Source organism: Erpetoichthys calabaricus, chromosome 12 (genome assembly GCF_900747795.2).
Source record: "Erpetoichthys calabaricus chromosome 12, fErpCal1.3, whole genome shotgun sequence".
Lineage (NCBI taxonomy): Eukaryota > Metazoa > Chordata > Cladistia > Polypteriformes > Polypteridae > Erpetoichthys > Erpetoichthys calabaricus.
Genome location: NC_041405.2, coordinates 10,602,842 through 10,617,137, shown reverse-complemented (window position 1 = coordinate 10,617,137; position 14,296 = coordinate 10,602,842). Strand labels below are relative to the sequence as shown.

At 40.7% G+C, this 14,296-nt stretch overlaps 1 protein-coding gene and 1 pseudogene across 2 annotated transcripts; one reads left to right on the top strand and one right to left on the bottom strand.

The window, feature by feature from the left end:
* The window catches only part of LOC114661835 (zinc finger protein 91-like), a 54,044-nt pseudogene extending 49,637 nt beyond the window's left edge, over positions 1-4,407 (bottom strand).
* A 1,942-nt stretch (positions 4,408-6,349) lies between these two features.
* On the top strand, positions 6,350-13,967 carry LOC114661840 (gastrula zinc finger protein xFG20-1-like). 2 transcript variants are annotated; one of them, XM_051934556.1, is made up of 3 exons: positions 6,350-6,955; positions 7,924-8,286; positions 11,992-13,967. In XM_051934556.1, exons 1-3 carry the CDS (start codon positions 6,511-6,513, stop codon positions 12,774-12,776), a joined length of 1,593 nt encoding a protein of 530 aa, XP_051790516.1. In that variant the 5' UTR covers positions 6,350-6,510; the 3' UTR covers positions 12,777-13,967. The 2 variants fall into 2 exon arrangements, with proteins under 2 accessions (XP_051790516.1, XP_028670887.1); XM_028815054.2 differs by having other exon boundaries at positions 7,924-8,298; positions 11,992-13,966.
* The last annotated feature ends 329 nt before the right edge of the window (positions 13,968-14,296 follow it).

Sequence of the window (14,296 nt, the reverse complement as noted above, 5' to 3'; positions counted from 1 at the left end):
ATACATGCGGCCTCTCCCCCGTGTGAGTTCGGTAGTGTTTTTTAAGGTCCGAGGCCATGATAAACCCCTTCCCACATTCTAGACATGAATGTGGCTTCTCTCCCGTGTGAGTCTTCTGGTGCCTTCGTAGACCAGATTTCTCCTTGTAACTCTTTCCACATTCTCCACAGAAGAACTTTCTGTTGAGGTCATAAAATAGCTGACACTGTGCAGCAGTCCATTGGACTGACTGTTCATTAAGACTCCAATTTAGGGGTTCTTTTTGTACATGCTCTTCCATTTGGCAGTTTGGCATCCATTGTAATCTGTCATCCTCATACGAAATGCCAGCAAAGAAATCTTCACCCTCGGGTTCCACATCAGACATCTCGGATTTTATCTGAACAGGAAGAACATCTTCCTCACAGGACTCCTCCTTTACACTGACCATTTCATACTCGGGACCCTCATGTTTATTGAATAAAAAGTTATCTTCATACATCTCCACTTTAATGGGAGAAGACCCTGCTTCAGAGCCCTCGTCTTTAAAGTGACTTGAGTGTTCCTCATAGGTGACTTCTTCTTTAAGGGGAGCCAAAATGTTCTCACAGATTTCTTCTTTAATTTGATGCGATTCAGTAGCAACAGGGCCAACATCATTGCTTTCCAATTGCGAGAGGTGCATTTGTGGAAATGTCTCGTGTCTGGTACTGAAGCTGTTTCGAAACAGCCGATGGTCAACTTCTGAAGAGATCTGCTGTAGACATGCCTTTGGTTCCCAAATCTCATCTTTGATGGGAAGCTTGTTATATTGGAGCATTTTTTGTGCAGTTTGGAAAAAGCCATTCTTCATATCTGTAGGTAAAAACACAATACAATCTTGTCAAAGATGTAGATTACATCAACTTTATTAATCCCATGAGTGTAGTGAGAAGTCAAGCAAAATGGCACCTTTTATTGGCTAACAAAAAGATTACAACATGCAAGCTTTCGAGGCAACCCAGGCCCCTTCTTCAGGCGAGATGTAATCAATCTGTTTAGTTATAAGGTGTCATTTTGCTTGACTTCTCACTACACTCATAATGGCTAACACGGTACAACACCCTAGTAATCCCATGAGGAAATTCAGATGCATACAGCAGAAGAAACATAAAAAAACAAGGATACAGCCAATAATCAATCAATCAATTGTAAAATTAATAAACTTAATGAGTGCATCAAGTGGAAGCATTGAAGTGCCTGACAGCAGTGGGCAGAAAAGACCCCCCAGAGGCGCTTCTTATTTAGTTGTAATAAATATCCCCAACCAAGACACTCGCTCAACATGTAACTGCACAATACCTCTTTGGAAGCACTGACTCGGCATTTTTCTAAAATACCAACAGCTTAGAACAATTGTCCTGACTCTCTAAAGGTCCAGATTGTTCACAGAAGTCCGAGAGAATCCTATTTCCTGTGAAAAAGATAATCAATTCAAGTACCATTGTTAGAGGCATTAATTAGCTGTTGACCTGCAACGTAAGTGGCGTGTTTTATAAGTGAGCAAACATTCCTATAGTATATTATCATGGAATGAGTGGAACTCCCCAAATTAGTTATTGGATTGGTTAACTCTCGCACCCTAAACTTCACACACACATCCTATCCATGTAACCAATGAGTAGGACTTGTACAGCCTGTCACTCCTCAGAAGTCTACATAGGAACTCACTAGCTACGGAGTGAACAATGTTCAAGTGTCCCCGGGTATAACCTACAGCTAAGGCTACCTAGGTCCCCAAAAATATCGTAGGCACATAAAGACTGTCTCACCTCCATGAATATGTCTCTGAATATAACCTACAGCAGACCTACTGTAAAAGCGGACACACCTTGATCCCCGAGAAGAAGATAGAGACACACTTGGTTAAAGCCACTTCTCAACCGATCACCATGATTTTCACTCTGTTGGTACGTTCCCCCTCAATCTGCTAAACCCTGGGACAAAGAGAGTGGTGATCTCCTCACACTTCATTACTTCAGCCATTCTAGATATAAACTCAAAGTTTAAACATTTGAAAGAAAACTTGTATTTGTTAAAGTAGAATAATAGCAGTAAAAGACAATATAGCAAAGTCTGGATATACACACATTACTGTACACCTCTAGTTATTATAGGATATTGGAGGAATAAGCACTTATCCTGTAAGAGATTCATTCATTCATTTGTTTTCTAGTACCCAGACTTCTCTCATTTCAAGGTAGTCTGAGCCTATTCTGGAAGAATCGGCTCAAAGGCAGTAACCATCCATGGATGCCATCAAAAGGCACTGTCAACTCACACACTTACAACCACTAGTACTGGGCAATGTGAAGCTGCTGATTGAGCTGGCATATACAGTAGTCACTCATTTTCCAACCTGCTATATCCTAACACTAGGTCATGGGGGGTCTGCTAGAGCCAATCCCACCCGGCATATACAGTAGATCTTCAAAATATGAGTGGAAACATAAGCACCTAGAGAAAACCGTGTGAACAACCTTATGTTTCAGTCAGGGTCCCCGCAGAATGCTGGGGTTCAAATGCAGTTTTTATTTCCTTCTTGCGCATTATTTAAACTTTGACTTTTTAATGGTACTCCCCTTCTGACCAAATGCTTGGAATACAAAATAAATAAAGCAGCATGTACTGAAATGTAATAAGATTTTTGTAGATAGATTCCTTTAGTTATCATCGAAAACTGCTTTTGATGAATAGTTCTTATTTTTCTGTCTAAACCATTTGCTAGATTATTCCAACAGCTGTCCCTAGCAAACGTAAATTATTATTACCGGTACTTATTATGTAAGGCAAATGATGGTATTTGGGTTGCACTTCATTTGTTTTTCCAAGTGGAGCAGTGGCATGTGAAGTGACTTACTGAAGGGGACACAGTGCCAATTGAGGGATTTGAACCCAAAACTACAGTCTTAACCCAAATTCTTCCTTATTATTATAGGTTATATACTGTAGATTTCTACAACCTTTATTTCAAAATATTTATAAAATGCATTTCTAACATTACAGATGAATGGAAGGGCTTTAAATAATTGTCTGTGCTAAACTCTTAAGGTTTTTTAACATTCATCACAAACTGCTGCAAATTACCTTGACATGAAAGATGATATACTGCCATGCCAGGCGGTGTGGTGGCACTGAGGCTCGGGATCTGCACTGGCAATCAGAAGGCTGCTGGTTCGAATCCCTTAAATGCCAATAGGGACTCTGCTCTGTTGGGCCCTTAACCTGCAATTGCTGAGTGCTTTGAGTAGTGAGAAAGGTGCTATATAAATGCAAAGAATTATTATTATTATGCTGCATTTGTGTTTTACATCTGATTTTTTCCTGCTGTACATGCTTATATTTTCTTTTCTATAATGTATCATTAATGTTTAGTTTTTGCCTTGTATTGCTGGGTATTAAGTTGTAAACCAATTTATTGATGTGCTTACTGTAAAGACGCTATATAAGATTCCACCAGATTTTTTTTTCATTGGGTACCTCAATTCAGTGTGTTACCATTCCGTCTAGCAAAGACCAATGTTATTTATTCATGTGAGCATTCTTTGCTTTCTTTTATCAGAATGGATTGAACTTTAGAGGTTTATCCACATGGGTCTCTGGTGTATGTGAACGTATGATATTTTGCAGGTGGAATAAATATAATGGCGAAACGGGTGCAAAATGCTCGTAATTATATCCATCAGCGAAAGACATACGGACAAGTGAATATTAAAAATGCAAAATAAACAGTGGTGCAAATAACATTACTCACGTTTAAAAAAATCAAAGCGTGTAATGAACTAAAGTATTCTGTTTAACACCAATAAGCGGTTACGCTCTGCTGTCACCGTCTCACCTCCATCCCTGTCCCATTCATCCCACTTGGTCACAGGACGGGACAGCGGATACGTCCTTCCTCCTAGTGCTCCGTCAAGCCAGACATCGAGTCCACCCTGGTCTCTTGGATCTGTGGCAACTCCGCTCATACCCGCGACGGGGGGTGAAGTGATAATCACGCTAGCCCTTCTCACTGGGAGCAGCTCAGATCGGGAGCTGTCCATCGGATTCCGCGACATGACAGGCCACACACAAGAAGCGCATCCGTGCACAGGCTGCCGCGAGGGGGCCGCTTGCTGCTCCTGACCTCGGACACAAACCGGAAGTGGAAAGGACGGAAAGGGGTGGGGTGCTTTGGACGGATTGCGGCTCGCTTTGCGTGCGGATCATAAAATGACCCGCCGGATTTGATTTCGTGACGTGTCGTTGTACAGTCAAAACTGGACACTAAATCGGCTCAGAGTAATCGGTTTGTTAATAAGCTCACCACGTTTCAGGGACGGATGGACTTTAGTAGCAGTTTGCCTATTAACGACAAAAACACACAAGTCCTTTTTGCCCCTCGGACAGTTTTATTCAATACAGCACTCACTTCTTTCTTGAGTGGCACGTCGGATGCAATGGTTAGAAACGATGTCCGTGTATTACAGCGTCCCGAATTATTGTCAGATAAGTTTAGCACTTTCTAATTGTGCCTCTTTAGGGTTTTCTACGTAGGGTGTTGCACCGTGTTAGCCATTATGGATGTAGTGAGAAGTCAAGCAAAATGACACTTTTTATTAGCTAACTAAAAAGATTACAATATGCAAGCTTTCGAGGCAACTCAGGCCCCTTCTTCAGGCGAGATGTCATCAAGGGCAGATATTCTTCATGATGTTGTAAGTTGATGTTTTCATCTTGCATACCATCACCACCAACTGTTTCAGCAGAGTCTATTGATACGCATTTAAGCAATTTGCCGTGTAACCGATCGACAATTTTCACGTTAACTCGCTTGACTTCATCATTTCTCGATGCTAGGATAGCGGCCCGCTTCTTCTTTTCTTTTGTCGGCATATCTTCACATTAAAACTGATTAAGGTAGTGTTTGTGTGCAATTACTTAGTACATTTTCTTTAATTTTTCACTTAAGCTACTGCTTAAGTCTTCAACCTACCTCAAGAATGATTTAAGACATGAAGAGGTAGGGTAAGTGGCGGCGAAGGGATGAGAACGGCGCACGTACACATGCCACTGCACGGCCGCCCTGCTGACAGCTGCCGAGAGTTGATTCTCCAATAAAATAAAATAAAAATAAAAAGTGGAATAGCCTTGGAGGTCAATGATCACCCCGAAAGCGGATAGTAGACATCACGTAGTATAAGTGTACCAAATTTCAGGTCAATAGTTCAAACAGTTTGCGAGCTGCAGGTGATTTAAAATCCTGAACAGACAAACGGACAGCCAGGGTTAGGGTATTTTATGTATGTATGTATGTATGTATGTATGTTTGCAGTTGGAGATCCACAAAGGGAGAAAAAACGAATCACGTATCATAAAATAGTTTTATTCCTGAGCTTTCAACCCCTATCAGGGGTCTTCATCAGATGATAATGCTTAGACTTACAAGAATCAAAGGCAATATATAGCAATACATGCAGTATTGGGGGGGTGGTGGGAAAAACTCTTCCTCTTCCATTCGTATATATATATATATATATATATATATATATATGTCTTTTTTTATCAGTTGTGTGTATGTCAATTATGTAACTTATATTTAGAGAGGCACCAAAACCGAAGTCAAATTCCTCGTATATGTGCATACTTGGCCAGTAAATGTGATTCTGATCCTGATTAAATATTATGTACATAAGTTTACATTTTCGAATAAGAAACCTCTTTACATTTTTTTTCGGCAATGTGAAATGTATGTAAAAACTATGGGATTCTTCCTAATAAAAAAAAAAAAAAATCGGATGTGATCTCCCCTTGACTTTCTCGTATACTCATATATGGGGATGGATATTTGAAGAGTAAACCGCAAGACAAAAATGATATTTTTATATTATGTACATTTAAAGAACCATAAACAATAAATCAAATTTATAATATAATGAACAGTTATTATAAAAGTAGAATAAATCGGACTGTGCGGCTGCATGAATAAGGTTAGTGGAAACAACAAAAGTTGATAGAAATCTACGTTTTGTACCTAATAATTTTATGCAAAATTTGGTTGACCTAAGTGAAAGTGTACTGAAGTTATCGTGTATAATTCCAAATATGGTATTTTCGGACTCAGGGAATTTAAAGCTTTTGTATAATGTTTATAACTATTTGCAATTGCTATTTTAAAATCATGTTTATTATTCCCTGACATTTTGCTCTATACAGAACTGATGTATGCTGTCTGTGAAATTGATTTGACATTTCTCTCAGTTAACGTTTGGCACGTGGAACCAATTACAAGGCTTTCTTTACAACACGTGTCGCGTGAAGTGACGTCACACCTGCGGCGGAAGTGGTTGCATTCTGTCGGAAGCGTAGTAGAAAAGTCGGCTATTAACTTCTGTTCATCTAGTCTGCCCAGTTCGTAGTAATGCAAACGTGCAACTAGTGGTGTTTGCTTGGCCAGACGTTCTAGGCATTGGACGGGGTCTGCTCATAAGAGATTGTTGCAGCGAGTTAGAAATGGACGACAGGGTCTCTGCAGGAGTGTTTAAAGAGCAGTTCGCTTTTCTGCGAGCGGCTATAGAGAATGTGCTATGCGAGTTCACCGATTCCGTCGACAAAAGTTTTGCTCATTTTCAACTGGAGATGTGCCGCAAAGAGAAGGAAATCGAGAGCTTGAGGCTGCGCCTCGAGATCTCACAGTCTGAAGTGAGAGCCGAACGGGGTCACGCGAGCCCGGCTCTCCGAGTGCTCACAAGAGGTCCCAACAAAGGGAATGAGAGGGGCGTAGAGCGCACACCGGGGGTCCAGCTGCGGACACCAGTCATCGGCAGGCAAGCAGGCTATAAAGAGGGTGGCCAAGTGAATCAAGAGCTGACATTCGAGAAGAAACCGGGGGTGTTGATCCCAGATCGTCTCACCGGACAGAGTTCCAAGTCAGTCGGTTGGATTCAGCGCGAAGACGGTGAGAACGAATTCTTTCAAAGCTATTTTTGAGAAATGGGCAGTTAATAGCTTCCTTTAAAGATCTAAGTTTTCTAACCAATGGAAACTGATTGTGTTCAATATATAATTAAGCGTGCCACACGGTGTGATTATGAGCAAGTCATTTCACCTTCTCCAACTGGAAACACCAAAATAAATGTACACAATTGTATCTGAAATGTTGGAAGTCGCTTTGATGAAAGTGTCGGCCAAATAATAACCACAGTCTAGTTTCGGGAGGCGCCACGCGTTTAAGTAGTTTAAGAATCTGTTCATCTGATAAAATCATAATTGGGGGTTATTATGTGTTGAATTGCAGTAAAACAAAATGATAGCTTGTGCAAAGGGAGTGTTTGTTTCACCTATTAGGATATGTCTTTATTAAAACATGCCATCTGGTCTCGTTCATTAAAACTTTGTGTTACAACTATACTTTTTGGTCAGATTTTAACACCTTTTACTTGAAAACAAAAAAAAGCCATCCTGAAATTTAGTTTATGTCCGCATAACTCCGGTCGATTTAATATTGTCAGTCACGCCTGTGCATTGGGTCACTGCACAGCAACACGTATACATTTTTAGTTGTTCTTTGTAGATTTTGAGGGTGCTGAATCCAAATATGACAACAGAATTGCTCGACCATGTCCAGTTTTTCGAGAGAGAAATGTTTAAAATATATTTAAAAAAAAAAAAAAACACACTTAGATTTTTTATTTTTAAGCTCCCAAATTTTTACCCTCATGGATAACTTTGTTGCCAAAATAAAGTTGGTAGGCCTTTTTCACAAGTAATGTAAGCAACTGTCACTGTGCTACCAAGGTTTATTTCCTAGAAATTTAGCAAAAACTGTCTGTTTTGTTTCTGCAAGCAAATGGTAAATATTTATAGTAAATGTGTTTTCTGTAAGGACAAATCGCATGTGGCTAATAATGTAATCTCTTGACTCAGATGACACTGCAGCCCTCACAAAAACGTTTCCCAAGAGCTGTGAAGTTGGTGCTCCTGTTCGTCTGTCTCCTGATTGCAATGGTTCCAGAGACAAGTGGCCATCATATGAGTGGAACAGAAAAGGCAGCAAAGCGGACAGTCAAGTTCCAACTGCCGAAGAGCTCCTTGACCACAAACTGATGTTTATTAAAGAGGAAGACCAAGAACAGTGTTCAAGTGACTTTAATGTAGAACTCTATGACCAGCAGGCACTGCATCTCAAGGAAGAAGATCCCGAACAAAGCACAGAGTTGGTGTTGAAACCCAGCGGACCTGACCAGTCTTTAATCAGAACACACAGAGAGGATGCAGTCTCTTCTGCAAGTGGGGTAAGAAGTAAGTGAATCCTCTAAGTTTAATTAAAGCTCGTCAACAAACCCCATTAACTCTTTGAGTGCTTAATATTTTTTCCGACATAGTTTCTGAAAAGCAATGGTTTCACACAGAAATCAACATAAAACGTCTGTTGCTGCATGCTGAGGCTGCCAGTTTGCCAAGAATGTGCGGCAGACTTGCTGCCACGCTGTCTACGTGTGGCTGGGGCGGCAGTGCATTGCAATCTGGTTTCTACCTCTTACCATTGTTAAGTGGCATTCCTCCTGGCGAACATTGCCATAGGCATGTCAGCTACGTGATTAGCTGGGGACCAGTCACCTCAAGCTGGAACCTCACATTCGTTTTCGATGACTTGTATCAAAATCGGAGTCCAGCATGTCATAGTCCAGTTCAGAGTTAATAGGCAAAACTTCATCCATGGAGTATTTTGCTTTACGCATTCACTTTGATCTGTCGCCATTATGTCAGCGCCATTTTTGTTCTTGTTTGCACCTTACTACTCACATGAGCGCAGAAAATCTCGGTCAAACCAATGAAGCTAACTTTATTTCTAGCGACGAGAGTCCAACTAAAACATAATGGCTTGTTTTGGCACAGTTTACAGTTGATTACCATTGTCGTCAACTCCTTTTGACAAAACTCAACATCAGCCCTGAAAGAGTTAATACATTTAAATTACAAATGTGTACATAATAATAATAAATGACATTTATTGAGCGCCTTTCACAAACCCAAAGTCGCTTTACATACAGAGTAAAAAAAAAAAAAAAAACAAATTACACAGATGACAAAAGTTCGTAGAAGAGGAAAGTTTTCAAATGAGATTTAAAGGTGGAGAAAGAGGAGCAAACTTGGAGAGACTGAGGAAGAGGGGCCATAACACTGAAGGACCTGCCTGTCCGCCTAGGATGGAGAGTCTGGTGTGTGGGACAGTAAGGAGATGACTGCTTGAGGACCTGAGAGGGCGACAAGGAGTGTATGGAGCTGAGTGAGGTAGAGAGGGGCAAAGGTTATGTAGGGCCTTGAAGGTGGGAAGCAGAATCTTGAATTTAATCCTTGACGGAACCAGAAATAACCTTCAATCATTAAAAAAAAAAACAATTTTGTTTGTGAAAAATAAAAACTTTTTTGTTAGGTGGAAATGAAATTCTAAATGTTAACTGGACAAAAACAACTGGTGAGCAGAGCTGCTTACAAAAGGTTTAGAGATCGGAAGCATTGTTAGTAATAGGTAGTGGGCAAGAAATTGGACTCTAAAATTGAAGATTGCTAGTTTAGTCCAAACTGCAGACTTACTGTGTGAGCCTTTAAAAGTCGCTTAACTTTCAGTGTTCAAATACAGAAGTACCAGTTGCTTTGGATTTGTATTATCAAAATTCTTTTCAAGTCTAAGTAAATATAATACTGCTTATGTTTTGAGGTTTATTTGCAACATGCTTGGGCTCGGATCACATTCAACACATTCATAAATGTTAAGCTGTACCTAAATCTGCACCTTCTCTAACCAAGATGGCTTCACATGCATTAAAACTGCTTTAGGTTCTGCAGAACTTTGCCATTTTAGAGAGCAGCAGAACAGAATTTTGATCAGATCAATAAAGTTGAGCCTGTTCTGGGCTCGCCTGTCCATTAAGACCAAAATCTAATTTATTGTCAGCTAAAACAATCTGATAAAGTGGTACTCTCTTTCTCTTTAGTGTCATTTAGTTTTAATTAGCTCTTTGACGGCTGAATATTTTTTCCAAAAAACAGTTTCTGAAAAGCAATGGTTTCACACACAAATCGACATAAAACGTCTGTTGCTGCATGCTGTGGCTGCCAGTTCACCAAGAATGTGCAGCAGGTTTGCTGCCAGGCTGTCTTCACGGTCGCAGTGCATTGCAATGTGGTTTCTACCTTTTATCATTGTTACGTGGCAGTTCTACCTGGTGAATATTATCAGTAGCACAATTAGCTGGGGACCAATCGGCTGAAGCTGGAACCTCACGTTCGTTTTCGATCACTTGTATCAAAATTGGAGTCCGACAAGTCATAGTCCAGTTCAGAGATACTAGGCAAAATGTCGTCTGCGGAGTGTTTTGCTTTACACATTCGCTTTGATCTCTCACCAGATGTCAGTCCCATTTTTGCCGTTGTTTGCGCCTTGCTACTCACGCGAGCGCAAGAAATCTCGGTCAAACCAATGAATCTAACGTTCCTTCAGACGATAGTCCAACTAAAACATAACAGTTGGTTTTGTCACAGTTTACAGTTGATTACCATCGTCAACTCCTCCCTTTGACAAAAGGCAACATCAGCCCTGAAAGAGTTAATAAGAAAAATGCTGTAATTGTTGGCGTATTTTGTATAGAAATTCAAGTTATTCGCAAGAAGGGTATTTGCTGATTCTCGTTTCACATGTTATATTTTAAGTGCTATGTAACTTTATGATCATTATTCACATTCTTAAAACTTCTGAAGGGACACAACAGCTGTGTACCCCCCCCCCCCCCCCTTTGTCTCCATAATATTAGGTAAGATTAAGGAATTTACCTATAGGTATAATTAATAACATCATCACTAAATATAAAATGTTTCATGGGTACGGTTCTGGGGTCATGTTTAGAAAGCGGACGCCATCTCCTTCTTGTTGTTTGTTTTAGACTGGCCTACCCCTACTACAAACCCTGAACTTAAGGTTTGTGGGGGGTAAGGCCAGGTACACCAGGGTCCTTAATCTTAAAAAATTTAGAGTAGGGGCCTAATCTTAAAAACAAGTGGCGTCCTGATCAAAACACCTTGATGTCCCTGCACTGATGGATTAAAGGCCAGAAGTCCAAGTGACCGTCATCATCAAGTTCTTCCATGTGAACCCTGAATACAATGAAGACTGATTGGGGTCATCTATGTTTGGTAGAATGCCCAGAGGGGGCCGAGTGGTCTTGTGGCCTTGGAACCCCTGCAGTTTTTGTTTTTTCTGTCCTCCCTGGCCATCAGACCTTACTTTTATTCTATGTTAATTAGTGTTCCCTTATTTTAATTCTTATTTATTTTGTCTTTTTTTTTTTCTTTCTTCATCTTGTAAAGCACTTTGAGCTACAGTGTTTGTATGAAAATGTGCTATAGAAATAAATGTTGTTGTTGTCTGCTTTCTGAACAAGACCCCGGTTCTGATGTATGAAATCAAATCAAACTTTATTCGGTGTTATTGTAAAAGAACTCGGTTTCCTCAGCAATTGGTACTGTAGCTGCATCTTTTCCAGGTTCCCAAAATTAAACAGCTACTGAAGTGAAGGTAGGATCCAGCGTAATAAAAGAAATTTCTCAGTCCAATAAAGGTGTGTTTTGTTTTTTATAAAGGTTTAGTGGAAAATTTTTAAAAAGGAACAAATCTCAAAATGAGTTAATACACACGGGGGGGGAAAAGGGAAAATGGTTGTTTCTGTTTCATTATAATGTTGGGTTTCTCTTTGTTAAACTATGGCCAGTAAGTTTTCCATAGAAAAAGTAAGTTGGCAACCCTAATGTTGAGCCCAGATTTACCATATTGTCCTCTCTGAATGGCACACAACCAAATAAAGACTTCTAAGAGGTTCTGTGGTTTCTTAGTTTATGTACTCTATGCAGATTAGCATGCAAGGTTTAGTAAAGTGAACAGAAAAATGTTTGTTACATGTAGGCAACTTATTAAATTCTTCTTTTTCCCTATTGAAGATGAAGAAGAAAGAGAGGCCTCCTCTGGATTGTCATTCTGTCAGATCTCTCTTCATAACGGTGCACGATACAACCTTCAAGAACATGGAAATCAAAGCAGTTTGAAAAGTTCTCAATCTGGGACTCCTAATGTCCAGGGTTCATTTTCACTTGGGTTTGCTCCGTCTCTCACATGTACACTGGGGCTTGAGGCTGGTGAACCCCAGAAACGCCTCCTCTCTGCTCTTCATTGTGGTGTTACAGAAGCTGTGACCTCGCCAATGCCTACTCAGAACTGTGCAGAGAAGACGTGGCATGACCATGACGAGCATGGGCTCATGCAGAATAACGGGGGACCCAAAAAAAAACTCTACAGTTGCCCTGAATGTGGGAAAGGGTTCAGGTGGAAGAGTAAGCTGCGTGAACATCAGACCATGCACTTTGGGGAGAAGCCGTATTTCTGTGCCGTGTGTGGAAAGCGATTCAGTTACAAACGTAGCATTCAGCGTCACCAGGTCCTGCATACTGGGGAGAAATGCCACCCATGCCCAGAGTGTGGCAAGTTGTTTACCACTAAAGAGTATGTTCAGAAGCACCAGATTACTCACACTGGAGAGCATCCTTATCCATGCACCCAGTGTGGGCGGAGGTTCAAAAGTAAGCCCAACCTCAAACAGCACCAGAGAATTCATGGCATAGGGAAGTCCTACTGCTGCAGCAAATGTGGGCGAACTTTCAAATGGAAGTCGAGTCTCTCGGTTCATCTGAAGGTTCATTCTGCAGAAGTGAGTGAAGCAGCGCGGTAGCGAGTAATGCCGTATGAGGCCACCCTGTATCCGTGCGACTTGATGTGATTTGTCATCCAAGGTGATGGAGGCGATCGACCCAAATCAGGATGGTACAACAGCTCCGTGATCACTTCATTTATCAGCTGCCTCTCTCTGTCTCTGGAAATTGGACTCAGCATCTGGGTACTGAGAATTTTCATAGATAATGGACGTGAATTCTTAAGTGATGTAGAACACATTTTTTCTTTGTACTGTAATTTGTATTTAACGGAGTATTTTAAAGTAATTAACAGCTGTTTCTTTCAGTAGCACCTTAAGAACATCGAAGCCCAACATCATAAATGTTTATCTCCTTTTTCACTCATTGTTGGTCACACCACCTTTTCGGTTAAACAAAACTCCTCAACCATTCCAGTACTAGAGGTAGTAGTAGTAGCAGTGATGTCATGTATATAGTGATGTATGTCAAGCCACCATGGAACACCTCACAGATGTCGACGAGAATATATTTAAAAACACTCCACGGACAAAAAGTGAGATTAAAATCCCAAATTGTGTCTACATCTGTAATGGCTCCTTTAATCCAATTATTGTTCCTTTTAATCACTGACAGGCAAAAGCGCTATATAAATGTAATGAATTATTATCTTGAGTGTTATGAAAAATGTAAATGTTTTTGTAAAAGGTGAGGGTTCAGTGCTCAACATTTTATTACATATTGGAAGGAATCCATTCATTTTCTGAATTGGTTTGAATTTCATGAATGGTGTTTGTTTACCTGCGGTGGGCTGGCTGCCTTGTGCCCTGTGTTAGCTGGGATTGGCTCCAGCAGACCCCCGTGACCCTGTAGTTAGGATATAGCGGGTTGGATAATGGATGGATGGTTGGTCAGAGGCTGCTGTACATTTTGCAGATTATGTTGGCAGAACCCTAATTTGTGTGCTCAGATGCCCAACCCCCGTGCCTACTTCTGTCATAGTTGCCATGGCAACACGAACTTCAGCTGTACGTTTTGAGAAAATGTGTTCTTCACACCAAGTCCGCTATTCTGTCCTCCGAGCAAATGGAAATCAGCCGAACGAGCGGACTGTGTCTCACTTTCAGTTGAGCAGAGGTTGAAGCGTACGTTCAGTGGGCTTTTCATCTGTCAACCTAAAGGCTGTCGCAGTTTTAATTTATTTGATAGCATCTTTGGAAAGACATCTTATTGTCCAATAGGCACCACGAAACACTTTTTTAAGATGTATGTAATTATTTATTTAAAAATCAAATAAAGACATCAGGAAAGTTTCAACCTGAGAGTGATGGAGTCCATTACTTGGATTCTGGGGCTTGTGAGGGGGCAGTGCTTAGACCAGGGGTCCTCAATCACGGTCCTGGAGGGCCGCAGTGGCTGCAGGTTTTTATTGCAACTAATTAGAAAGCGGTCCATGTTGATAATGAAACTTGCTATTGAACTATTTAGCTTATTAATGCTTGCATTCATCCAAGAGCAATGTGAATTGCACTGTAGAGTTTCCTTCTGTGTTTTGTGGACC